The following is a 26,419-nucleotide window of genomic DNA, read 5'->3' on the forward strand; positions in this document are numbered from 1 at the left end:
AGGACTTTTAAAATATATAACACTTTATGCCACTTTTAAATGAATCATTGAGAATTCATGTCATGCTGGGTCCTGTAATCACAGGTTTTCTAGCTCAACTTTTTGTCCAAGACCTTATGGAGATGGAGAAAGGGAAAGGCGGGAACTAGAACCACGTAATTAGAACATAAGCAATGATTTTAAAGCACTGTTAATGTGTGATAACTGACAGACATTCAAAACACTGAAACCCTGAAGTTTGTAACCCCTTCATATTCTGGAATGATGCTGGAATCAGAAGACAGGAGTGATATCTAAAAGGAAAATATGCAAAGCGATATTTTAGCCTTGTGTATGATTTTATGTTTTCAATGTACTACATACGTATAGAACTGTTCAAGTTGTTATTTCCAATATTTATATTAGAAAAATTACGTAGACACTTGATAATTTTCACCAGCTTTTTAAATAACACTTGTACTTACTGTATTGTAATAAATTTCACTTTTAACAGAAAGAAAGAAAGAAAGAAAGAAAGAAAGAAAGAAAGAAAGAAAGAAAGGAAAGAAAGGAAAGAAAAAGAAGAAAGAAAGAAAGAAAGAAAGAAAGAAAGAAAGAAAGAAAGGAAGGAAGAAAGAAAAGAAAGAAAAAGAAAGAAAGATAGATATCATCCTGTCAACATGCTTCTGGTGGCTGGGGCCTCTGGCCGCCGGCCTGGGGTGAAGCTGACACAGGAGGCATGGGAGGAGTGTGGGCCCTGATGACCCTGAACCACTGAGACCCGCTGGAAGCCTGCCCCCCTCGGAGGCCCCGGCCGAGCCCCTCTGACTCCGTATCTGTTCTGCCTCTCGGCTTACAAGCCAGCACCACAGCCCAAGCCCGGCGGTGGGCAAGGGCTCGGACCCCAGGGGCGCTGGCCTCTGCAAGTGGGCTCGGGTCCGCTGATGAGCGGCGGACCCTGGAGGAGTCCTCCGTCCTGGCTGAATCGGCCCCGCTACAAAGAGCCCCAGGCCCTCCGCACCTACAGCAGAAGCGCGCCTCTGCACCTGTGTCCGCTTCGTGCAAGTGTAAGAACCCAGGGGTCCGGGTCCTCTTCGCCCCTCCGCACGCGCCCCTGGTTTCCCTTCTCACTGGACACAGAGCCACCGGCAGCCGCGCTTTCCCTTTCAGAACCTCGCCTGCCTCTGCCGCAGTCCCCGTCCCCGCCCCAGCGGTCGGGGTCCCGGCAGAACCGTGCGTCCCGGCGGTGCGGGGCTGGGCGGGGCGCGGTGCGGGCTGGGCGGGGCTGGGCGGGGCTGGGCGGGGCGGTGCGGGGCGCGGTGCGGGCGGTGCGGGGGCGCGGCCGCCCGCGGCGCCAGTTCCCCCGGGCCGCGCCCCGCCCCGCCCCGCCCGCGGAGCCGGGAAGTCCTGGGCGGTGGGCGGCACTGGGCGGTGGGCGGCACTGGGCGCTGCAGCGGCGGGGTCTGCGCCTCGGGCGGTCGGGGTCCCGCGGAGCAGAGGAGGCAGGTGGGCCCGCGCGCGCGTGGGCGCCCCTCCCGCAGAGCGCGGGGCGGCCTGTTTACCGGAGCGCTGGCTGTGCGGCTCGGGCCGGGGCGCGCGTCCGGGGCTCAGGGTCTGGGAGAGTCGCGCAGGGTGGGGACTCAGACGCCGCCTGAGGCCGTGATGCTTGCGTGGAGAGGGAAGGGTGAGCGCCGTTAACCGGAGTCGGGCAAACAGTGCTTTCGGAGGCTCACACGTGGCTTGGAGGGGCTGCAGGGGTTCCGGAGGCCGGGGCAGGAGGCTGGGTCGTTTAGGGCAAGTGCTGTTTGAGCTGATCCCAGGGGCCGTGGGCGGGCTAAGAGCTGCGTGGAGGGCCAGGACGACGCCTTCCTCTGCGCAGAGTGTATGTGGGGAGAGGTGGGGGACCCGTTCTGTCCTGAGGCTCTCAACCGGCGGCGCGGAGGCAGCAGGCAAGGCTTGGTGACGCGTGTGATGGATGAAGGGGGCCTGAGGCCATTGGTTGGGTGAGAGAGGGTCTCATTTCCAAGGTGGGCCGGAGAAATGTGGGCTGGGGGACGATGGCCGTGCCTCGTTCAGTTTCAGATGTGCCCCCAGTTTCAGACGACCTGCCCACCAGCGCGAACACCGCCGACCTCCCTGCTTCACAGACACAGCCTCCCCGTTCTCGCTGGCTGTACCCCATCACCCCGACTGTCCTCTCCTGGACCCCCCCCTTCCTCCTTGCCTTTCCACTCCGATGTCCCCCAGGCACTCGTTTCCCCTGTCATGCTCAGCCTACTCTGGAGGCTTTGGGTGGGAGGAATGAGTGAAGCTTCCAAATCCGTGTTTCTGAGCCAAAAACAAAAAAAACAGAACAAAACAATGCACATTGTCTCGGTCCCATTTCCAGTGTACAAGAGTCACCTGAGGTCTGGAGAACAGGAAGGGCAGGCGCTCTGAGCTGGGTTATGGGTTATGGGATAATGGTTGGTCATAGGGAGCCGAGGGCCGTCCCCAGACTGAGCAGCCACTGTAGGTGAAAGTTGTTTGCCTCACAGCCCATTTTATACCCGTTTCCAGCCTGTCTGGATACAATTCGGCATCTCATACATTTTTCAAGTATCAGCTGGCAAATGGGGAGACCATGGCCTGAGTCACAACTGAAAATCTCACGAGGAGTCTTCACGTCTGCAAGAAGAGACGTGGTGGGCTTCCCTGGTGGCGCAGTGGTTGAGAGCCCGCCTGCCGATGCGGGGAAGCGGGTTCGTGCCCCGGTCCGGGAGGTTCACACGTGCTGTGGAGCGGTTGGCCCGTGAACCATGGCCGCTGAGCCTGCGCGTCCGGAGCCTGTGCTCCGCAACGGGAGAGGCCACAACAGTGAGAGGGCCGCGTACCGCAAAAGAATAGACGTGGTGTGTGGGGACCAGGCAGAGTACCTACCAGTTTTTCATCTGGGGTTTCCTCCCCTTCCTCCTCCCTGACCCTGTCCTCCTCTTCAGATGGGAAAGGATTGGACTTTACTGCTCCTAGGAGCCGTGTGCGCGCGCGTGCGCTAGTGCACCTGTGAGTGATTTCTGTTGATTTTCCCAAGGCTCTCAAGCTGGCTTGACCTGCTGCTAGCACCACACTTTGCTAATTACCTTAATATTGGACTTATTTTTTGGATGGAGAGCAACAATAAGTGGATCTTCCTCCATAAAATATTTTTGAGCTTTAAAATGAAAAAAAAAGTACAATTCTAAAATTGCCATGTGTTAGGTCAACAGCATTCAGGGTTTATTGAGGTAGCCTCCTTCCTCTTCGCTCTCTGGCTCCAGACCCAGCATCTTTTCTGGAGGCTTCCAGAAGTTCATCAATGCACTCACGCTGTCCATGGCTGGTGATTTCCCCTTCGAGCCATTCGTTGTGGCTGCCTGTGCCGTGTCCACGGGCAGTCGTGGAATGTTTGCTCTGGACGTAGCTTTGGGGCATTTGACCACATGAGATGACGTAGTCTCTCCAGCCCATCCCTCATTTCCTGTTTGTCTTGTTCTCCCACCTGGAGCAGAGTTTTCCTTGAGTGACGGGGAAGTGGTTCACATCACTGACTTTGCAGACGTCCCGATGTACCAGTGATAATAAATACCACCCGCGTGTGTGATTTCTCTATATACCAATCCAAACTCAGCAAATTTGAAAAAAGAATGTTTGGTTCTAGACTAATCATCAAGGATGTTCCAATAAGCCTTATCATGGTTTATTCATCATGCTTTGTATTCTCTACTTTTCCCTGAAGGTAAAATTCCAGAGTTGTTGTTGGGTAACTCAATGCACAGACCAGGCTGGTCCTCCACGTGTTCAGCATCCTGGGAGCTCTCAGAAGCCCTCACTTAGGAATTTTCATGGAGCATGATCGATTATTAATTTGTAGCCCCCCTCCCCTCCCTGGAGCCTGGGGGATGGGGCTGAAAGTTCGAGCGTCTCATCATGGTTGGGCCTTTCTGGAGAGCAGCCCCACCCTGCAGCCATCCAGGAGCCACCAGGATTGGCCTCCTTAGCACAAGTGATGCTCCTGTCACCAGGAAGTGCCAAGGGATTTAGGAGCTCTGTGTCAGGATCTGGGGGCAGAGACCAATACATATTTGTTATTATATCACAGCATTTATTGTATATATGGCCAAATTGGTGAACTCTTAGTCATTTAAGAGTTTTCAATACATTCTCTTGGGTTTTCTGCTCTGTGGTTATACAAGAGGCAAATGACCTTAAGAGGGAGCACATCCTTCTCCTTACACTCCTGGTTCCTGTTTTTAGAATTTGTTTTTTGTTTTGTTTTGTCTTGGTCTTTTTTGCACTATCCAGAAATTCTGAGACAGAGTGTGCAATCACCATAAGACTCCTTGTGCTGCCCTTTGTTATAATTTAGAGCTTGGTAATTCCCAGTGCCCGTCAGACTATGAAGAAGTGTGGTATAAATTCGGCTTTTTGGAGGGAAGTTAACAAGACTTTTTGGAAGTCTTTCAATTTCAGATGAATGTTCCCTTGGGGCCAGCACTCTCACTTTTAGATTATCTGTTGTACAGAAGCATTTGCACACATGCTCAGATACGTTCCAGGTTTTTTTCTTCAGCATTATTTAAAAAATTCAGATCTACAGGGGTTTTAAATTATTATTTTTAATTGTGGTAAAAACACACATAATATAAAATTTATTATCTTAATCATTTCTAAGTATACAGTTAACATTTTTTAATAGCAAAAAAGGAAAGAAAAAGAAAGGAAGAAAGAAGGGGAAGGAGGAAGGGTAGGAGAGGAAAGGGAAGACAATGAAATGGAATTAATCCAATTTTAATTTTTTTCTCCATTGGAGAAGAATGTAATTCATTTATATGATGGAATATGATGCAGGAAATTAAAAAAAAAATGTGATTGGTCTATATGTCACCGAGACAAGCTCGCTCAGCTCGCCGCACAGCAAACAGCAAGATGAGGTGTTGAAGCAAAGGAATAAGACCTTACTCGGATGAGTGTCTCCAAAGAACCGTCCTATGCGGTCTGGATGCCAGTTCCTTTTATAGCACAGAGAGGGGGAGGAGATGAGGAAGTAAAGTAAAAAGGCCATAAGTTTTGCAAATATCCCCTGGAATGGCCAGCCTCGGGGAGGGGATGTGTTAATTTCTTCTTTCTCGCAGCCATTCACAAGTGGACAGGGGCCGGATGTTTCCCTGAACAAAGGCACTTTGGTTTAACATTCAGGCGGAGGGGCAGGATTCCTAGAGGCAGGGGAAGGGTAGCTCCCCGCACGCCGCCGCAGGTACCGCAGTTTCACTGCACTGGGCGTGTGTACTTAAACATGCATGGCTTAATCTTTGAGACAAGCATATGCTACAGGCAGGATCGACCAAGTAGAGAGAAAAAGATAAATGTTGCAATTCTGCTTATGAAGGTATAATTTACCAAATTGCTCTAAGTTATAATTAGTTTAAGGGGAAGGTTCTCCTTACACCTGGAAAACAGATTGAAACCAGTCATTTTTCAGATAGAAACTATAAAAATTATAACCATATTCACCAGTTTACTCAGTCCTATGTAACTAATCCTTTTTTAAAAACAGCTTTAAGAAGCCATCAGTTTTTCCATTAGAATTCTTCAATTTCTTACCCAGTTCAGCATTATTGTCTGAAAGCCAGAAACTTATATTTACCCAAAGGTCCCTTCTATAAAACTTCTTGAAGAGGAAACATTTTTGCAAAGGCATCAGAGTGAAACCATAACTGTCTATAATGAGGAAAGACTTAAGAAGCACGTTTAAATCTGATTACAATGCAACTGACAAAGTAACTTGGTTACTGCTGTGACATGCGACACTTCTCAGACAATAGCTAGAATTATGACTGATAACATTTTACCAGGACATATCAAATTTTAGGAACTCCATATAATCCCTAGAATACCTCTACCATTTGCCATACAATATAACAAGAAGATTTATTACTTATCTGACAACACTTCCCATGTAATTCAACATACCAAGTGAACCTAATTAGTTAATATCTCTCTTTGGGGTGTTTCAGGGTCCTTTGAACCACTTTGGTTTAACATTCAGGCAGAGGGGCAGGGTTCCCCGAGGCAGGCCATTACGTATAGACAGTATCCTTTTGGTGAAAAAAAGCAACGGGAAGCAAAGGTTAAAGTAAAAGAAACAGATCCAACATGTAGTCAGAGTTGGCTCTTCCCTGTATGTGTATGCAGTTCCTGAAAAAGATCATGAAAACCAATTAAGTGAAAAATGTATTTTGCAATATAATGTGTATAGTATGATGTCATTTTTGTGAACAAAACCCTGTATGTGTACATGTGAATTTATATATGTGAATCCATAAGAAAAAGTTTAAGGGGCTACATCTTTACTGCACAGTGGTTATCTCTGGGATAGATTGGAGTAGGGAGTATCGGAGGAAAACTTACATTGTTTTACTCTCTATATGTCCATTTGTTTAAATTTTTAACTAAGAAAATACAATTCTGGGGACTTCCCTGGTGGCGCAGTGGTTGAGAATCTGCCTGCCAGTGCAGGGGACGAGTCCTGGTCCGGGAAGATCCCACATGCTGCGGAGCAACTAAGCCCGTACGCCACAACTACTGAGTCTGCGCTATAGAGCCCACGAGCCACAACTACTGAGCCCACGCGCCACAACTAGTGAAGCCCTTGCACCTAGAGCCCACGCTCCACAACAAGAGAAGCCACCTCAAGGAGAAGCCCTCGCACGGCAAGGAAGAGTAGCCCCGGCTCCCCGCAACTAGAGAAAGCCTGTGCACAGCAATGAAGACCCAACGCAACCATAAATAAATAAATAAAAGGGTTTTGCCAGATATTTGATCCAGACGAGCCGGAGGCGTCCACATAACACGTACATGCCTGGGAGGCAGAAAGGGCTGCAGGGAGAGATTTAATTCTTTTGTTGTTCTTACGATTTCTGTGGACATTTCTGCCACGCACAAATTGGTGAGATCGTTACATAAGGGAAAGCGCTCTATTTTTAATTATTCTGGGAGACAAAAAAGAAAAAAAAAGCGTTACAGCAACAATCATCAGCAAATGCATTTGCGTTCGGTTCTCTCTGCACTTACCAGCCGAGCAGTGACGCGCCCCATTGTGCAGTAACACGCGCCTAGAAGCCGAACACTGCCTCGTGCTTGAGGCAGTTTTCTCTTTCTTTTTTTTTTTAAATTGAGTTACAGCTGATTTACAATGTTGTGTTAGTTTCTGGTGTACAGCAAGGTGATTCAGTTATACATAGATATATTCTTTTTCATAATAGGTTCCAACAGGACGCTTCCCTGTGTACACTAGTACATTGTTATTTATCTATTTTTTATACAGTAGTGTATATTTGCTAAACCCTCCTTTTTTTTTTTTGCTGTACGCGGGTCTCTCACTGCTGTGGCCTCTCCCGTTGCGGAGCACAGGCTCCGGACGTGCAGGCTCAGCGGCCATGGCTCACGGGCCCAGCCGCTCCCTGGCATGTGGGATCTTCCCGGACCAGGGCACGAACCCGTGTCCCCTGCATCGGCAGGCGGACTCTCAACCACTGCGCCACCAGGGAAGCCCAATCCCTCCTTTTTTTAAAGCGTAATTTAACGAACACTTTGAATGTTGACTTTGGCCCAGATGCTGGGGATGTAAAAATGAAAAGAATAAAAGAAACTTGCGCCAGTATGATGTGACATTACGAGTGGGAATGACTCCTGCTTCTAACACTCCTTCCGTAGGGGCTGTGAGAAGTCTCCTTACTCTATGTCCTGTGGGGATCAAGGTAGGACCCTCTTCCCACGGGTCCTGTAGGGAGGATTAACTACCTCTATGCATCTCTAGCCTTGAGGGCAATGCCTAGGACAGGATAGGTCCCGGTGAGGTCTCCGGAGTCTAAGCCCAGACACCCTGTTTCCACGAGGGTCCTCACTGCCACCCCAGTCCCACACGAGTGCCTTTTCCTCCCAATCCCGCTGTATTCCTCTACACCTGCCATGGCACAATTCTCATCATTCTGTCCCGAAAAGCTTTCTTCCTAAAGCCAGGTGCAGGGACTACCTCACCGTACCCAACCTTCCCGTTTATTATAGACATTTCTTTATTTTATGAACTATTTAATATGGTTCTCCTGTTCATCCCTAACTTCTTTTTAAAAGGATTACAATTTGCCTCTTGCAGAGACAACGGCCCGAACTCCAACTTGTTAATACTTTCAAACACCCTGTGAAAATGCAGGGATCAGGGTTTCATGGCAGCAGCAAACTTATGTTAATTTGGCTTCCAGGTATACTGACCGTGACACAGTTTGAGAAGGTGGCCCTCAGCTCATGGTGTGTTCCTCTGTGTATTATCCCAGCATGTGCGGTTTAATATTACTTAGACCTATTCTCTTTCTTTTTTAAAAAAAAGACAAAATGTAGAGGTATTGCCTGCCAAGTCAGTTGATTTATTGACAAAACGGGTCCTCAGTAATGCTATATACTTCAAAGGAAAGCAGTTCAAGCAGTTTGATAAAAAGTATACTAGGGAAAGGCTTTTTAAGTTAGCAAGACAAGGGTTGCCTACCTGTGCAGGAACTGTCTTGAGACATTGGGATCCTGTTACGGGCTGAATGGTGTCCCTTCCAATCCTGTGGGGATCAAGGTAGGTGCGCTGGCTTCTCATTGCGGTGGCTTCCCTTGTTGCGGAGCACGGGCTCTAGGCGCGTGGGCTCAGTAGTTGTGGTCCATGGGCTTAGTTGCTCCGCGGCATGTGGGATCTCCCCAGACCAGGACTCGAACCTGTGTCTCCTGCGTTGGCAGGCGGATTATTAACCACTGCACCACCAGGGAAGCGCCCACATTTCTCTTTTAACTATAGTAAATACAGCACTTGGTATACAAAAATTACTTTTTAAGTTTAAAATGTTTCCATGCTCATGGACTATTATAAATTTTGTTTATGTTTAGAGATTGAATATCTAAAATAAAATAGCTTGTTATCTAGAGGGCACTCCAACATGGAGATAATGTGCTCATAATAATCCCATTTAACATATTTACAAAACACCACTGTGAGACCTCAACGCCACCAAGCTTCAAGTTGATCAAAAGTATAATAATTCACTTATTTAATTTCTTAAACTGAATCGGAAAACAGGCGAATTCAAAATTACTTTTGAAGAGAGGGAAAAAAAATCAAGATTTTTGTGGATGTTCTGGATGTCCAATAATCAGCAATTAGAAGGTGGGGACAAGTCTGAGAGGAGCTCACGTCCACTTTCAGGCTGTGGGAGCAGGACGAATAATTCGGTCATGAGGAAACCCCTTAGAGGACCGACACTCCGCTTATGCTTGTAGGGCGAGCCGGCCAGGAGGACTTGGAGGGAAGCAGTGTTGGTGGCATCCACACATTCCCCTGAGGGGAGGGGGTGAAGAGGTGGTGCCTCTAGGACTTCAGGTTGGAAGAAAGGGGTGCACGCTGTGTATTCACGGGGTGACGCTCTCCTTGTGGCCCAAGACTGGTCCGCTGACGAGGGACGGGGTGGGTGTGCTCACTCACACGTGTGTCCTATTTAGAATCAGATTCACCTTCAACGACTATGTCCTTATAGCACCTTCTATCGTTAATTCACCTTGTTTTGAGCATCTGATTTTTTTTTTCCAGTTCCTTTTCTAGAAGTCTATTTTGCTCTGGGGAGCACAGCCGGGGGTGCTCAGCTTTTCACATGGTGACCTGGTGTTTCAGACGACCCGGACTCAAGGCTGGCAGTTCTTCAAGACGAGTCTAGGTCTTCATCCTCTTATAAATTCATGAGTTTGTACCATCACTGAATGCAACAAGTGCGTGGCAAGCTTGTCTCCCCTGTAACCTGTTTTATCCGACTAGAAACTTGTGAACAAAATCAAGAGGACTGTAAAATTCCAGCTACTACTGCACAGCACTCCCAACCCTGGGGGACACTCAGGAGACAGGGTCTGTCCTCACGTCTTCAGGCCACCCTGCCAGGGCTGGCCAAGCCCCTTAAGGACCAGCCTTCGCCCCAATTCCCGCACGCTGTTGTCAGGGCTGCATCTGCCACACAGCATTCCGGCTGGGGACCAGCCCCATGTATGTCACAGGAGGTCGTGGAGAGGACGTGACCACTGGTTGACCATCGAGCTGGACCCGGGCAATAGAGGCTCCTCGCTCCCTCCCGTCCTTGGGATGTACGTGTGCCCACAGTTCCTGCACTAGGAGCCTCCTCAAGGACTTGTCAACTTGACTTTGCAACTATAATTACAACAACTTACCAGGCATTTTGAGCTATGCTAATCTGGCAGATGACTTGACATTACTTCTTTTGCTTTATTGTGAAATATGATGCACAGATCATAAGGTTAATTGAACAGTTAATTATAAAGCATGCACCAAGTGACCCAGGTCAAGAAAGCAAGTCTGCCGTGCACAGGAAGCTGCCTCTGCTCCATGTGACTCCCCCTGGTCACAGCCCCTTCCTCTTGTCTCCCCACAGGTAACAACTCTTCTAACTTGGGGAAAATTTCCTTGCTTTTCTCTGTGGTTTTACCCTTCTGCTATAATCCTCAGCAGTACAGTTTGCTTCAGGCTGATTTTGAGATTTCCATAAATGAAATAATGTTGCAACGTCGTCTTCTGAATCCGGCTTCTCTTGCTCAACGTATGTTTTGGAGCTTCATCCCTGTTGTGAATGCAGCAACAATGTGTCCATGTTTGTTACTATATAGTATTCCATTGGGTGGATATATCACGATTTATGTTTCCATTCTGCTGTCGCTGATTTTTGGGGCTCACCGAGAAAGGTGCCTCCAGCATTCCTATAAATGTCAGGAGGTAAAATGTGAATACATTTCTCTAGGAGAAGGTTGCTGGGTCAACATTCTTAAATAACTGAACTTGAATAATGATCGCCAAACTATTTTGCAAAGTAGTTTTCCCAGTTTATAATCCCCCCAGGAGTGAGAGAAGCCCAGTGGATCTACATTCTTGGCAACACTTTGAATTGCAGAATTTTAAAAGTTTTTGGCAATGTGAGTGGAAGAGATCTCATTATGTTTTAAGCTTGTAAGTTTGTATTTAACGCCTTTTTATACATTTATAAGCCATTTCGATTTCCTCTTTTAAAGTGTTTATTCAAATTGTTTGCTTGGGTTTATTTTAGTATGTTTTTCATGTGCTTTGTAAAAGTTATACACAAACACGAAAACCGTCTTTCCATTGTATGCCTTTCAGTTCTCTTTCGGTTGTGTGGCTTGTCTTTTTAACTGTCTTAATGTTGTCTTGGTAATAAAGAGAAATTATTATTTTTAAAGTAGTAGATTTATTAATTACTCCCTTTATAGTAAATGCTTTCTTTTTCTTCTTTAAAAACTTCTTCCCTACCCCAAACTCATGGAAAATTCTCCTACATTTTCTTCTAAAATTTATTTCATTTTATTTTTCATATTGCTTTCATAGATCTTAAATACCCTTGGCATTGATTTTTCGGTATAGTGTGAGGTAAGGAATATTTTCCTTCCTTTCTTTCTTTCCCTCTTTCTTTCTTCCTTCCTTCCTTTCTTTTTCTTTCTTTGTTTCTTTCTTTGTTTCTTTCTTTCTCTCTCTCTCTTTCCTCCTCTCTCTTTCTTTCCTCCCTCCCTCCCGCCTTCCCTCCCTCCCTCCCTCCCACCTTCCTTCTCTCTCTCTCCTCATCTTTCTTTCTTTAATTTTTTTTGCATATATTCAATTGCTGCTACGTTTTTAAAGTATTCTATCATCTACCCACTGATGCCCTCTCACCTGTCATACGTCAAATGTCAGTACCTGTAAAGATCTGTTTCAGCCTGCCTAGCTTCACACACACGCAAGTGCATACACACACACAAACGCACACCCTTTCTTTGGAATATTTATTGGGATTGGGATTGATTTAAAAAATCAGAGAAAAACGATTATCATTACAATATTGAGTTCCACTCAATGAACGTGATATATTCATTCCTTTAGATTTTTAAAAATTTCTGTTAATAATGTTAATTTTTTTTTTGTATAGAGGTTTTGCATATATTTTATTAGCTATATTTCCAGGTACTTGTTTCTTTTGATGTTATTTTAAGTGGTATTTTTCTTTTAATTTCATTTTCTGTTTGTTGCTAGAAATACTGGTATTTAGTCATTATCTTGCTAAACATGAGTAGTGAATCTAAGTACGGAGTTGGATAAAGTGATTAGCGCACTCATGCCAATGGTCATATAGAGAACACTGCCCGTAATGGATTTAGGATGTATCTGAATACAAGGGGTATTTACACAAATTGACCATATACTGGGTCATTAAGCAAGTGTCAAAACACTTCTCACCTTTGAAGTAATATAGAGGTCATGTTCCCTAACCACAATACAATTAACCTTGAGGTCAGTAGCAGAAGGACGGTTAGTTCTCAAACATCCCTTGGTGCCTGTCTGGCATTTTCTCCTTCCCGTGGATTTTACGAACCTATAGCTGTGGATCTTTGAAAAATTCATACGGTACCACCTTTGTCATTGGCGCCTTGAACCAAGGACTGACGTGTCCCCACATGAGAGAGTAGACAGGACGCTTCTTACCTGGACTTGGGGATTTGAGTGTGGCTGGGTGTGGGAGAACAGGAAGGGCAGGGGCTCACTAGTTCCTCTGAGTCCCTTGGGCACACCCAGCACAGTTAGGGGAGTGGAGATGCTGGGTGGCAGAGGACCCCGACCAGCTTCAAGCTGACTAATCCTGGTCGGAGGGCAGGGGTGGGAGGGGAAAGACAGGAAATGATTACCGATGTTCAGTGTGTTTTCTTGCTACTTTGTACTGATTTCTGTTAAAGTTTAACACGCATGCAGCAAAGCACACAAGCTATGTGTACAACTCAGTGCATTATCCCCAAATCCATACCCCTGCGTAACCACCCGTCAAGACATGGCAGGTAGGCAGCATCCCAGAAGCCCTCCTCTGCCCAAGCCCCTCCCACTCACAACCTTGTGTTAAAAATGAACTGGGGGGTCTTCCCTGGTGGCGCAGTGGTTGGGAGTCCGCCTGCCGATACAGGGAACGCGGGTTCGTGCCCTGGTCCAGGAGGATCCCACATGCCGCGGAGCGGCTGGGCCCGTGAGCCATGGCCGCTGAGCCTGCGCGTCCGGAGCCTGTGCTCCGCAACGGGAGAGGCCACAGCAGTGAGAGGCCCGCGTACCGCAAAAAACAAACAAACAAACAAAAAAAAAATGAACTGGGGATTTGCTCTAATCCGGCCTCCCAAGGCAGCTGACATGGACGTGAGTGTCATGAAGGAGGTTTATAGGCACAGATCTCCAGCGACAGGAGGCACACGATGACACGCCACATTGCGTGGGACCTGGGAAGCACCCAGGTGGGCCAGCAAGCAGAGGAGGAGAGGGCAGAGGTGGTAGGGCCCTTACTGGGGCCTTTATTTGGGCTCTTGCAGGAAGGGACAGGCAAGACACGGTAGGTGCACTAGGTAAGCTTGGGACTGGACTGGATAGTTTGGGTCATTTTGGTGGGCTCGGGCTGCGCGGGTGGGCTCTAGCTGCCTGGTGCTGGGGTGGGTTAGGGCCGGTGGGACTTTGATGAAGGGGAGAATTGAGAGTGAGGGCACTGAGCTGCTTGGTTTGTGTGTCAAGGTGCGCTTGCAGCGGAGTCGTTCCCCATCTCTGGGAACCCGCCGGCCCTGGGCCCACAGCCTCTCCAGGATCAAGGCCCCAGATGCCACGCATCAAGGACAATGTAGTCCGCGCAATCCGCCTTCCTCCCAAGGGTCCCCTTCTCTCCTGACCTCTAACCCCACGGGCTGGTTCTGCGCTTCTGAACTCTGTGTAACCAGAAGCACACAGCTCACACCGCTGCGTGCGCGTTTTCCTTTCACGGTGCGCTTGGAGATGCAGCCAAGTTGCTGTGCGTTGCCTCGGTTTGTTCATTTCTGCTGTTGTACGCTGTTCTGTTGTGTGACTTCTCCATTCTTCTGCTTGGACCTGACTCAAATCCCGCTGTGATGAACATGCTCTCGCATGTCTCTGGGCGCCCGCCCTCACGTGCATTCATTCTGTTGGGCTTGTCCCAGGGGACGAAATCGCTGATCTAGCCAGGGTACCGCACCTTCGAGCTGAGCAGATACGTCCAACATTGCCCACACGGGCCGTGCCATCCTGCCTTTCCGAGAATCTCTGTGTGACCTCGGTCAGGGGCCGTTTACACTCTGAAGCCGCAAGAGCGCACAGAGTGGTTACTCTGCCAAGACCTTGCACAGCACGTGGATTGATGGATGATTGGTGTATAAAGTCCCTTCTGTCCGAACCTTGTGCAGTACATGTATTGACTTAGGAAGTGGTTTCATTTCATATTTGACTCAGGTTACTAACTCCAGGTGAGTACAAATACAAAATGTCAGGAGAAGAAAAGAAAATTCAGAACCCGTGTTTCCTTGGTTTACGTGTCTGGGATTTTAATTTTACAGCGCAGCCTCTTTCTCTCGGCTTCCTCACACAGACCTCTTGCTAGAAGCTGATGAGGGGTCTCTAGCTCTCTGAGACATGGTGGAGACGTTAGCGGTTTTATCAAACCACTCAACTTAACTATGAGTGGCTTTCAATAAATGTTAGTTTCTTTATTCCAATCAGCTGTAAAGCACTCTACAATCTTAGTTATTAAGATATAGTTTAAAAAATCTATAGAGAGTATTTTTATCTTTCATTACTGGGTCTTCTCTGGCCGTTATAAGCAAATTCTCAGAGTCAAAAAGATCTACAAACCCATTTACACTGTATTATCCATACTAATTTAAAAATAGGATTTTTCCTTTGTCCCCTTTTCATGTTGAGATTTGCAGGAAAGCACGGGAGAAGTTTCAAGAATGCAGAATTATTACATACCCTCAAGTACTATCAATTTTGGTGACATTACATACGCAGGCATTTAAAGGCAGGGAGAAAAGACCTCAGAGAAACAGCTACTGCTTTTCTTCTTCAACGATAGTCATTCTACTTTAACATTACGTATAGGGGAAAAACTGGTCAGTTTACATTTTAGTATAATGGGTGAGAAATACTCTATTCGCACGGATGGGCGTTCTCATGGTGTGCCTCGGGTATGTGAGTTAACCCAGCCTGCTGGGCTCATCACTTGCCAGGGGAGTCTTGGGGCTGGACTCATGGCTTCCTGAGGGACAGAGACATCAAGGATGCTGTTTGGAACTGATTCTGTTTTATCTCACCCTAGAGGCCCCTCCTCACACACACACCCCCAGCCCCCAGTAACCCGGAGTTTGGAGTGTTTGGATAAGATTCCAAAGAGGCTGGTTTGCCCTCTAAGAGGTGGCACCTTGTCATCTCAGTCATTCACACCTTAGTAGGAAATAGCCCATCAGGTCCTTTATGGAGAGCTGAGTTTGCCTGGAACTCAGAGAGGTGCTGAGGCCCCAGGAGCGCGCTGCATGGAGCCCCGCTGGCCTGCCCTGTGCCCCGCCCAGCCGCAGCCCGACTCCTAGGCAGTGCATCATCCTGGGGCAGGGCCGTCTCGCCTTCCGGGGACACTCCCTTCTGTCTGTAAGCGCCGCGCTCTGCGCTCTCCGCAGAGCTCGCACCTCGCCCAGACAGCCCAGCAGCGGGTAAGGCCGGGCAGGGATCTGGGCCGGGCGGGAGAGGCTCCGATCCGCGAGCACCCCTCGGGGTCCCGCGTCGGGTGGTCACCCCGCCCCGCCGTGCGCCCCTCGGGGTCCCGCGTCCGGTGGTCACCCCGCCCCGCCGTGCGCCCCTCGGGGTCCCGCGTCCGGTGGTCACCCCGCCCCGCCGTGCGCCCCTCGGGGTCCCGCGTCCGGTGGTCACCCCGCCCTGCCGTGCGCCCCTCGGGGTCCCGCGTCCGGTGGTCACCCCGCCCCGCCGTGCGCCCCGCGGGGTCCCCGCCTCCGGTGGTCACCCCGCCCCGCCGTGCGCCTCGCGGGGTCCCTGAGTCCGGTGGTTACCGCCACCTGCCCTGCGCCCCACCCGGGGTCCCCAGCTCCGCGTCCCAGGAGCTAGGCCGGGAGGCTTGCGGCGGACGGAGGTCGCTCCCTGGGGCCTGAAGGCGGAAGCGGAAGCAGAAGCCGGAGTCCAGAATGTTTCTCTCTCTGTGACGGTTTCCAGGCAGCCCCGGCGGAGCGGCTTCTCCCTTCTGCGGCTGGAGGCAGGGAAGGGAGGCCAGTGCGATCCTAGAGATTATTTATCAGCAACAGTAATAATTCAACTTAGGACTTACACGCTGGGCAGCCAGCACGACTGTTCCTCTTCCTCGATCGTATGTGGGCTGAGAGTCGAGGTCAGGTGGGGAGAGTGCTTGGCTGAGCTGAGCGCAAGGCCAGGTGCTTCCCCTGCAGCCCCTCCGTGCCCGCGGGAGTGACAGGGGATACTTGTCACCTTCTCCTTGTCCGGCTGCCCTACCTGACCCCGGGGCCTGTGTTGGCTTCCCACTCTCAGATCCTACACCAGCTGTGAGACTGGGGACCTCTCTGAACACCAGCAAGGGAATCTCAAATACGACGATACTTCTGTCTCTTTTGCGGGAATTTGCTTTAATGAGTAGCAGGTAGCTATGATTTTCTAATAGAAACATTCTTTTTCAGGTAAAAGTGGGCAGTGGATTCACGGCTCAAACGAATCAGAGACTTGAACGGAGGGTGGGAAGTGTGCGCTCCCACGTGTGGTAGGGAAGGGCCCAGATGCACCTGTCTGCACGGCCAGGGCCCTTTAGGACACGGAGTCCTGATCCCATGTCACTGCTGAATCCTTGGCCAGTCGCCCCAAGCTCCCACAGTTGTGCACATGGAGTGTTCTTGCCTTCCGCTTGAGAGAGAGACAGAGAGAGACAGAGAGGGAGAGAGAAAGTACAAGTTCCTTGCAGGGTATTTCAGGGTGGCTGGCGTGAGTTGAGGAGGAGATGGGGAAGTGGCGTTGCCGATTGGCTGGTGTGGCAGGGGGCAGCTCAGGGCTCTGCTCTGTGTTGCAGCCTCACCATGGAGCAGTTGAGCGCGGCAAACACCCGCTTCGCCTTGGACCTGTTCTGCGCCCTGAACAAGAGCGATCCTGCCGGCAACATCTTCATCTCCCCCTTCAGCATTTCATCAGCGCTGGCCATGGTCTTTCTGGGGGCCAGGGGCAATACCGCAGCGCAGATGTCCAAGGTGAGCAGAAACTAGCTCTCCCAGCTGGTGCCTTCCACACAGACCGTACCAGAAAGTTGTGCCTTTGAGCCCCTGCAGCGCGTTTGTAGAAATCTGTATTTCGGTGTTCAGCATTGTGTGTTATATTATACTTCATGAAGTCAGACTTTCAGAAAAAGCCCCAGGAAAAATCCACTGGGATGCAGGCTGCCATTCGTGACCCAGTCTTTACTGAGCACCTGCGATGTGCCAGGCTCTGTATTTTGTGGGACTGAGGACGGAGCAGGAAGAAAGCCGACAACCCCCTGCCGTGCGCTGCTTCCGTTCCAGCAAGGAGTCTGCAGGGCTTTCCTGTAAGCCAGGTCCTCCCCGGCCCAGGACCGCTTTGCCTGTGATGCTCAGCTACTCACATAATGTCGGCTGTGTCTTGATTCTTTTGAGCATAATGACACCTAGTCGAGAAGTCAAGGGGACACGAGAGCCTGTGAGTCCGTGTTCCTACCCCTGGGCCTGGCACCAGGTGTGCCCTGGTGGGCTGTGACCCCCGTTCCCGTGTGAGCAGTAGGGCCCTGCAGGGAGAGGGGGCGGGGATGCTGAGGGTCCTGCCCGTCCTTGGTGGGTGTGGAGGGCACCTGTGTGCGGGGCGTGCTTTATGCTGAGTGGGGAACTCTGGCTTTTTGAAAAGAGGGTGAAAGTGAAGGTCTTTCTAACACACGGGTCAGAGATTACGCTGCACTTAGAGCCAGGGAAGGTCCAGCCCGGATTCACGTTTATGGGCCTGTTCCAGCTGCAAAGCTTCTATTTCTGTACTTTAGGAAAAACCAACCTTTTTCATCACTGCAGATACAAAAGCGTTGGAAAGCTTTTAAAAATCCACTTTAAAACAAAAGCCCGGTACTAGTCATTGTTAGCCATCCCCTGCAAGGTAATCTGAGCTTGTGTTTTGAGGCTTTCCAGGAACTTTATAAGCTCAGTAAAGAACAGTCTTAAGGTTTTACCCCCGTTTCCAGTAAAGAGATTGTCACAGCACCCCCACGCACATTCCATATCTCAGTGAGTAACTGGCCTTCGTACAGGGTGGCGGTTCTTCCTTGTGCCTTAAAAGCAAGGAACCAGCCCAGGCCTCATAAAACCAGAAAGGGACTCTAGATGTAACTGATGTATGGGAATTCAACTTTGCCCCATGTTAAGTTTAAGGAAATTATTTTTAAGTAAGTGAGTTACTGATGCCAGTACTGCAAGGAAAAAAAATAAAAACCTCTCAATCTGTACCATCTCTGTGTTCTTACATAGCTGATGCTTCTTATCTTTACTGTTTATTTCTGAGAACTTTCAGTAAAATTATATTTGTATAGATATACTATGAACTTACCACTTCCGATTTGTGGGGAAAAAAGCAGACTTGTGTAAATATTTAGCTTGTTAACCACTCCTATTTGTGGAACTCTAATTATACCAAAAAAGTGATGGGAAAAACAGTTTCCAATGTCCTTATTATGTTTCACCAAGCTATACATTTAGGAGTTTCTATTACTTGTTCTCCAATGGAAAATGAGAAATAAAGATGGCTGGGGATCATCAATAATTAGTAATATTAATTTGACTTGACGGAAGCAGATGCCAAGGAACCAGCTTATAATTTCAAAAGAAATGGTTATAGAAATAATGTTTTCTTTCTTTTAGGCTCTCTATTTCAAAGAGGTTGAGGAGATTCATTCGGGATTTCAGAGTTTGAATGCTGATATCAACAAGCATGGAGCTCCCTACATTCTGAAACTTGCTAACAGGTTATATGGAGAGAAAAGCTATGATTTCCTCCCTGTAAGTACTTTGCTCTTCATGTTCCAAAACTCACTAGACAATGCAGACTCTTCTCCAGCACAATCAAGTCACAGAAGCCAGCTTTAAGTTTTATGAACATTCAGCAAAATCATCCAGAATGAAAACACGACAGACAGTTTTCCCGGAAATGGATGTGATTTCATTTTCTAGTCTCCACAGTGAAAAGATTGACCCTGGCTGTTTTGCTAAAGCAAGAGTGAATTCCATAATTCACTTTCAAGCACAATTAGTATTTCCTTGTTTATGAAAATGTTAGTCAAGGGGTAGAAAAGAATTGGTAAATTTTGTTTTATTTTATTTGGGCCGTGCCGCGTGGCATGTGGGATCTTAGTTCCCTGACCAGGGATTGAACCCCTGCCCCCTGCAGTGGAAGCACAGAGTCTTAACCACGGGAGCGCCAGGGAAGTCCCCAGGAATTGGTAAATTTTATACAAAACTGAAACTACTGAACTGTACACTTAAAAGTGCTTCAGGTCGTCAATGGAATGCTGTGTGTTTTTCACTATAGTAAAAAAAGTAGAAGGGTTAGAACTTTTTTTGTTACAATGAAATATGCCTTTTGGGACAATTTCTGTTGCTTTTAAGGATTTTAGAAAACCATTTCTGTATGGAGTAGGAGTTACTCACATTTCCTATTTTTCCCCCTTAAACAGGAGTTCTTAGCTTCAACTCAGAAAATGTACGGTGCTGAACTGGTCAGTGTGGATTTTCTGCAGGCCACTGAAGACGCAAGGAAGACCATAAACGAGTGGGTCAAAGGGCAGACGGAAGGTGAGCGAGGGCAGCCCTGGTCGTACACACTGATGCTTCCTTTCCTCCCCCTGCCTGCCCCTTGCAGGTGACTCCCTCTCCCCTTCCCTAGCCCCTCCGCCTGACCCTGGGGTCCACCTTGCACTGCCCAGGGCCCGACAGCTTGCCTTCTTTCTTTCTCTCTTTCTCTCTTTCCTTCCTTCCTCCCATCCTTCCTTCCTTCCTTCCTTTTTAAATAGATTTGTTTATTTTATATATTTATTTTTGGCTGCGTTGGGCCTTCGTTGCTGCGTGCAGGCTTTCTCCAGTTGAGGTGAGCGGGGGCTACTCTTTGTTGCGGTGCGTGGGCTTCTCATTGCGGTGGCTTCTCTTGTTGCAGAGCACGGGCTCTAGGTGCGCCGGCTCAGTAGTTGTGGCGCACGGGCTTAGTTGCTCCGTGGCATGTGGGATCTTCCCGGACCAGGGCTCGAACCCTTAGTCCCCTGCATTGGCAGGCGGATTTTAACCACTGCAGCACGGGGGGATGTCCCCAGACAGCTTTCAAATGTAGGAATTCCTCAAAGTGGAAATGTAAACATGACTTAACTGAACATGCTAAATGTTTTCTACCCATAAGTTCCCCAAACTACATTTTAAAATGAAAACTAACATTGAACGGAGACTAAAAGAGATGAAACTCTTGTGAATCAATATTTACAAGCTGCTGTGGTCATAAATACTTTTTGCCAACATCTTGTCTAAGAAACCAGGGTCGGGAGGTGGGGCTGAGTCTCCTCAGGCTGTTTTTCTGGTTTGTGTTTCTGTCGTAGTCACGGAACGGTTGAGGCACCCACAGGACACCTGTGTTCCTTCCATCAGGGACTGTCACGGCCATGCCACATCATGAGTGGGGCCTGTGTTTCAGGGGAGGAACTGTCCTACCTTTTGGATATTTGTTAAAAGCTTTCCTGTGACAGTTAGGCATCTAACTTGGAAGAGTTGAAGAAGGGAGTTATTTATTAGTGACAAAACATTTTGGTTAAGATATTGTTCTTTTCCTGAAAAAGAATGGCCAGTCACAAAATGAGGCCACTACTTATCCCACGTTCCAGAAAGGAAGAGTTTTCCTGGTTTTAGCCTTTAAACAATTGACTTGTTTTGAAGCATCGGCCCTTTGGGAGCAGATTGTGTCTCCCTGATCTGCCCCTCGAGTTGGTCTATTTAAAGTAGAAGCACCCCAGGAGGCTTGGCTAACTTAGTACCATGTTAAAGGAAATTAAATAGAAGGAAGCATTTGAGTGGCATTTCATTGCTAATCAAAGGTCAGTTCAAATGTGGAATTCTGATAGGTGGATTTTTAAAAAGCTAACTTTGTCTTTTTAGGGAAAATTCCAGAGCTGTTGGCCTTAGGTGTGGTTGATAGGATGACTAAGCTGGTGCTGGTGAATGCCATCTATTTCAAAGGAAACTGGCAGGAGAAATTCATGATGGAGGCCACAAAAGATGCAGTTTTCAGACTGAATAAGGTGAGGGCAGGTGACCGTCTAGATGACTGTGCGCTCTAAATCCACGCTGACAACGTTAGTGATCTGTGTTTTAATTGTTCAGAAAGACACAAAACAAGTGAAAATGATGTATCAGAAGAAGAAGTTTCGGCTTGGCTACATCGAGGACCTTAAGTGCCGGGTGCTGGAACTGCCCTACCAGGGTGAGGATCTCAGCATGGTCATCCTGCTGCCGGATGACATCCAGGACGAGTCCACGGGGCTGAGGAAGGTGCGCCTCCCCACCTCCGCGCGTGATGCGCGGACCGTGTGTGTGTGTGTGTGTGTGTGTGTGTGTGTGTGTGTGTGTGTCTGTGTCGGGCGTAAGTGCTTGTTCTTTGTTTAGTGAGGTGACCTGGTGTTCCTTCCCAGTTTCCCGTCACTCCTTTGTAAAGTAGCCCATCCGCGTGTACCAGTGCGAAGCTCCACCTTTATTTATTTATGTTTATAGAGACTTATTATTGAGGTATAATGACATGTAACATTATGTTAGTTTCAGGAGTACAACATAATGATTCTATAACTGCATATAATGTGAAAGGGTTACCATAATAGGCTAGTTAACATCCATCACCACACAGTTATAATTTTTTTTCTTGAGATGAGAACTTTTTTTTCCTGTGCATATAATTTTATTTATTTTTTTATTGTACGTTTTTTAACATCTTTATTGTAGTATAATTGCTTTACAGTGGTGTGTTAGTTGCTGCTGTATAACAAAGTGAACCAGCTGTTCGTATACGTATATCCCCATATCCCCTCCCTCTTGTGTCTCCCTTCCACCCTCCCTATCCCAGCCCTCTACGTGGTCACAAAGCACCGAGCTGATCTCCCTGTGCTATGCGGCTGCTTCCCACTAGCTATGTAGTTTACCTTTGGTAGCGTATGTGGCACGCCGCCAAATGCCACTCTCTCACTTCATCCCAGCTTACCCTTCCCCCTCCCTGTATCCTCAAGTCCGTTCTCTAGTAGGTCTGCATCTTTATTCCTGTCCTGCCCCGAGGTTCATCAGTACCGCTTTTTTAGATTCCATACATATGCCTTAGCATACGGTATTTGTGTTTCGCTCTCTGACTTACTTCACTCTGTATGACAGACTCTAGGTCCATCCACCTCATTACAGATAACTCAGTTTCGTTCCTTTTTATGGAAGCCCCACATTTAAATGTTCAGCTACTATCGGTGCACAACGTGGTGGGAACATCAAGGTACACACCGAGTGTAACGCTGGCCAGTGGCAGCTCGTGGAGACTCCCTTAGATGAGCTTTAGAGGAACGTGCCATAAATGGGGACTGTTTCATTAAAACAATTTTTTAAAATTAAAAACCCTCGACCATCATCGTTTCGCCGTGTGCTGTAAAATCTGGTCATTCTCACCCCAGTTCACGTAGATTGTGCATTAAATGTCCAATTGCTACATGACAGGAAAAGATCCATGTGACCTGTTAGTCTGAGAGATAAGCCCACTGCCTAACCTGAACTTTGTCTGCGGTTTCTCTTATTGTAATTTAAAGGCAATGGTATCTCTTGCCAGGGCCGGGAAGAGGCAAAACTGTGAAGAGTGAGGTTTTTCTTCAGTGTCTCTGGCCCGTTGTGTGCTTTTCCCGTCCCCCATCCCTGACCAAACTTGCTGTTGGATGGCGTTTAATATTAGCCATTTGCAGCTCTAGAGCATAAGTGAAAACCACTGTGTTCCTTCTTTCAATTGTATCTCCATATTTGTCCGTTCCTGATTATCGAAAAGAACGTCTGGAATTAGCAGCATCAGTAGAAAAGTGGAATGTGCGTGTCCCAGTGCGGTAGCAGTAATAATAGCATGACAGTGGCTGACCTTCCACAGCACTTGTATAGGGTGACTCATTCAGCACCCACAGTGCTCCAGGTGTGTGCTACTGTTATCCCATTTTAGATGAGGAACTAGGTCCATTTCTGTTTACCAATGAGCTACATCTATCAGAGATAACTTCAGCTGTGTGAGGTTCCCAGATAAACAGTGATCACTGGGGTTCAGAATAAACAGAATGAAATAAATGGAAGAAAGCTTTAAAATATCCTCTTGCATCACTCGAGCAATTAGGGCAATTTTAGCCGGGATGACCCGTGACCCAGTGTGGCGGGGCCTGGTAAGTCCTGGGTGGATGGGCCCTTGGTGGCTGGGAACGCAGCTCTGTTCATTATCTCCAATAGCCAGAAAGAAATGAAATCCTCCAGATGGAATCTGTGTTGGAACAAAACATGAAGGAAGCTAGGGAGCAGCTGACATGACGGGCCCGTTCATTCAAACAATGCTTCATTAACTTCCTTCTATGAAATGATTTCATCTCTTCTTTTTGCCCATTCCGAATCCAGATTGAGCAACAGCTGACTTTGGAAAAGCTGCGTGAGTGGACCAGACCCGAGAATCTGGACCTCCTTGAGGTCAATGTCCAGTTGCCCCGGTTTAAGCTGGAGGAGAGCTACGAGCTCAGCGCTCTGCTGGCCTCCCTGGGTGTGCAGGAGCTCTTCAGTAGCCAGGCTGACCTGTCCGGCCTATCAGGAGCCAGAGGCCTCTCTGTATCGAAGGTGGTCCACAAGTCCTTCGTGGAGGTGAACGAGGAGGGCACAGAGGCCGCGGCTGCCACCTCGGTCGCCGTCAGCTACTGCATGCTGTTGACAGAGGAGTATTTCACCGCCGACCACCCATTCATCTTCTTCATTCGGCACAATCCCTCCACTAACATCCTGTTCCTCGGCAGACTTTGCTCCCCATAGAGACCAGAAATACAAGGTCAAGCTGGGAGCATTTTACCTGCCCTTTCAGTGGCGACCATTTTCATAGATCTTTACCAGTATAACTGCTATCCAAAAATGAATCTTTAATCTCCTTTGTAAGCTCAGTCCTGTTGTCTGGTTACACCCATTAACTTGGCATGGGTATCTGTTCTTCTTTTTTTTTTATTCTGCGGTGCGCGGGTCTCTCACTGCTGTGGCCTCTCCCGTGGCGGAGCACAGGCTCCGGACGCGCAGGCTCAGCGGCCTTGGCTCACGGGCCCAGCTGCTCTGCGGTATGTAGGATCTTCCCATACCGGGGCACCAACCTGCGTCCCTTGCATTGGCAGGCGGACCCCCAACCACTGCGCCACCAGGGAAGCTCTCTTCTTTTTTTATGCTAAAAATATCCAGTGATTCCTTTTGAATGCTTCAAGTTAAAAAAGGATAGAAAAAATCAGATGTGTAGATTCTTGACAATGTAGAAATCTATGAAGTTGCTATACTTTCCTGAGAGCCGGGGGGAACACGGTCACTCTGTCATCTGTTTTATAGATAGATCTTTGGAAGCCGTAATATAGAGATACCCTGATTGTTGAAGGGAGGCTTAAAAAACAGATATTCAGTTGAATACCGCAGAGCGCAGCAATTAAGGGTCTGCGTTATGAAGACAGACTTGCCTTGGCAAAATGTCTCTGAGCCTGCGTTCTGCAGGATTTGTATCCCATTACACCCTCCAGGTTTCAAACTATCAAACAGCCACCTGGTGATAACCTAACCCCTCCTTTTTTTCTGTTCTCCCTTTTCCTCCCTGATGTGAGTTGGTGTGGGAGTACAAGGAATCAAGCAGTAGGTGTCGCACCATGAAAGATGCCAAGAAATGACAAAAAGAAAAATGTCGCAGGGGATACTATTAAGCAAAGAGGTGGCGCAGAGATCTCATTGTTAACCGGCTTCTGCCGTGTTTTCTGATAAAGGCTCTTGACGTCCATAGTATGGTACAGGTTTTTATGGTAATGGGACGGCTTTATGCAGCGCTGTGGTGGGAGATGGGGTGAGGATGCACTCTGATTAATATAACCCTTTGTTAATGCACTCCTTGGAAGGGGGCGTGAAATGCTGCACCTCTGTGCTCCCATAAAGCTGGTGGCCTGGTTAATAAAGTTTCCTAAGATTCTGCAAACCAGACTGACCTCAGTCGTCTTCTTGTTTCTCCCTGATCTCAGACAAGCCAAGACTGCAAAAGGGGGTTCTTGGCCTGACCAACAATCACGTCTGTCCTGATAGGGAGTGACTCCACAGCACAAAACAAAATTTCAGCAAATCTCATGTTGGCAAGCATTTCTTCCTTCTTTTTTCCTTAAGATACTTACTAGCACCTGCCATATCCCAGGTCGTTTTAGCTACAGGGACAACAAGAAAAGCCACAGTCACTGCCTTCTGCTACGCTTTTTCTGTTGTTGTTTGTTTTGTTTGCGGTACGCGGGCCTCTCACCGCTGTGGCCTCTCCCGTGGCGGAGCACAGGCTCCGGACGCGCAGGCTCAGCGGCCATGGCTCACGGGCCCAGCCGCTCCGCGGCATGTGGGATCTTCCCGGACCGGGGCACGAACCCGTGTCCCCTGCATCGGCAGGCGGACTCTCAACCACTGCGCCACCAGGGAAGCCCTCCTCATCCTAAAATCTACTCAGTGATTTAGACTAAATCGTGTTAATCGAGTTACATGGGCTCCAAGCCAATCTGCTCAATCCTCCTTCTTGTATTTGAGGGAACAGGCCCATGGACTACCAGTCAGTTGTTGAAATCAGAAAAACTAGTAAATTCAAGAGCGGAGACTAGATCCAATTCTTTCTTTCTTTCTTTTTTTTGGCCTCCCTGCATGCGGCATGTGGAATCTTGGCTCTCCAACCAGGGATTGAACCTGGGCCCTCAGCCGTGAGAGTGCGGAGGCCAAACCACTGGGCCACCAGGGAAGTCCCCCAGTTCATATTTTACGTGGAAAACGTCTGCTTCTCATAATGGTGAACTAGGTAACTCAAACCTCTTAAGACCAACTGAAAAAGCAACCAAACAAAATTAGCATCAGCCCATAGGAGGAAGGTTGACATGATCATGACAAATTACTGGGCCAAGATCCAGGAGAAACGGGTGCAGTTGGAAATCACTTTTGCCCCATGTGCATTTCCCAATCCAAAAGAGATAAATGAGGTGTGAAGCAGGGATTCTGGCAATGTTCTAGTCTAGGCAGGCTGAGTTTGGACCTGTCAGGAGCAGGGGCCCCGTTATACTTCCTGTGCTTTTGTTTGACACCCTACAGGTATGAGTGAACCGTCTCGGAATGCAGCCCTGCTATAAGTTGTTGGACAGCCTGGAAAATTCCAGCCCCTAGAATTGGATTACATTCATCCTGGTTTGCTAAAACCCAGAGGCATATGGCA

The 26,419-nt window shown here is 48.2% G+C and overlaps 1 protein-coding gene across 7 annotated transcripts; it reads left to right on the forward strand.

Moving 5' to 3' along the window:
• The first annotated feature begins 1,343 nt into the window (after nucleotides 1-1,343).
• Nucleotides 1,344-25,174, forward strand: SERPINB1 (serpin family B member 1). Of its 7 annotated transcripts, XM_032650028.1 has the most exons (9): nucleotides 15,528-15,591; nucleotides 16,106-16,277; nucleotides 16,436-16,544; nucleotides 16,965-17,139; nucleotides 18,802-18,939; nucleotides 19,614-19,731; nucleotides 21,073-21,215; nucleotides 21,298-21,465; nucleotides 23,584-25,174. In XM_032650028.1, exons 2-9 carry the CDS (start codon nucleotides 16,259-16,261, stop codon nucleotides 23,983-23,985), a joined length of 1,272 nt encoding a protein of 423 aa, XP_032505919.1. In that variant the 5' UTR covers nucleotides 15,528-15,591; nucleotides 16,106-16,258; the 3' UTR covers nucleotides 23,986-25,174. The 7 variants fall into 7 exon arrangements, with proteins under 7 accessions (XP_032505923.1, XP_032505924.1, XP_032505921.1 ...); XM_032650032.1 differs by lacking the exons at nucleotides 15,528-15,591; nucleotides 16,106-16,277; nucleotides 16,436-16,544 and adding exons at nucleotides 1,344-1,485; nucleotides 9,617-10,463; XM_032650033.1 differs by lacking the exons at nucleotides 16,106-16,277; nucleotides 16,436-16,544 and adding an exon at nucleotides 16,582-16,661 and having other exon boundaries at nucleotides 15,445-15,591.
• The last annotated feature ends 1,245 nt before the right edge of the window (nucleotides 25,175-26,419 follow it).

This window comes from Phocoena sinus, chromosome 11 (genome assembly GCF_008692025.1).
Source record: "Phocoena sinus isolate mPhoSin1 chromosome 11, mPhoSin1.pri, whole genome shotgun sequence".
NCBI classification, from domain to species: Eukaryota; Metazoa; Chordata; class Mammalia; order Artiodactyla; family Phocoenidae; genus Phocoena; species Phocoena sinus.

Coding starts and splice junctions, on each gene's coding strand:
- SERPINB1 (XM_032650028.1), top strand. Junction 19,732..21,072: donor GGTCAAAGGGCAGACGGAAG/GTGAGCGAGGGC, acceptor TTGTCTTTTTAG/GGAAAATTCCAGAGCTGTTG. Junction 21,466..23,583: donor AGTCCACGGGGCTGAGGAAG/GTGCGCCTCCCC, acceptor TTCCGAATCCAG/ATTGAGCAACAGCTGACTTT.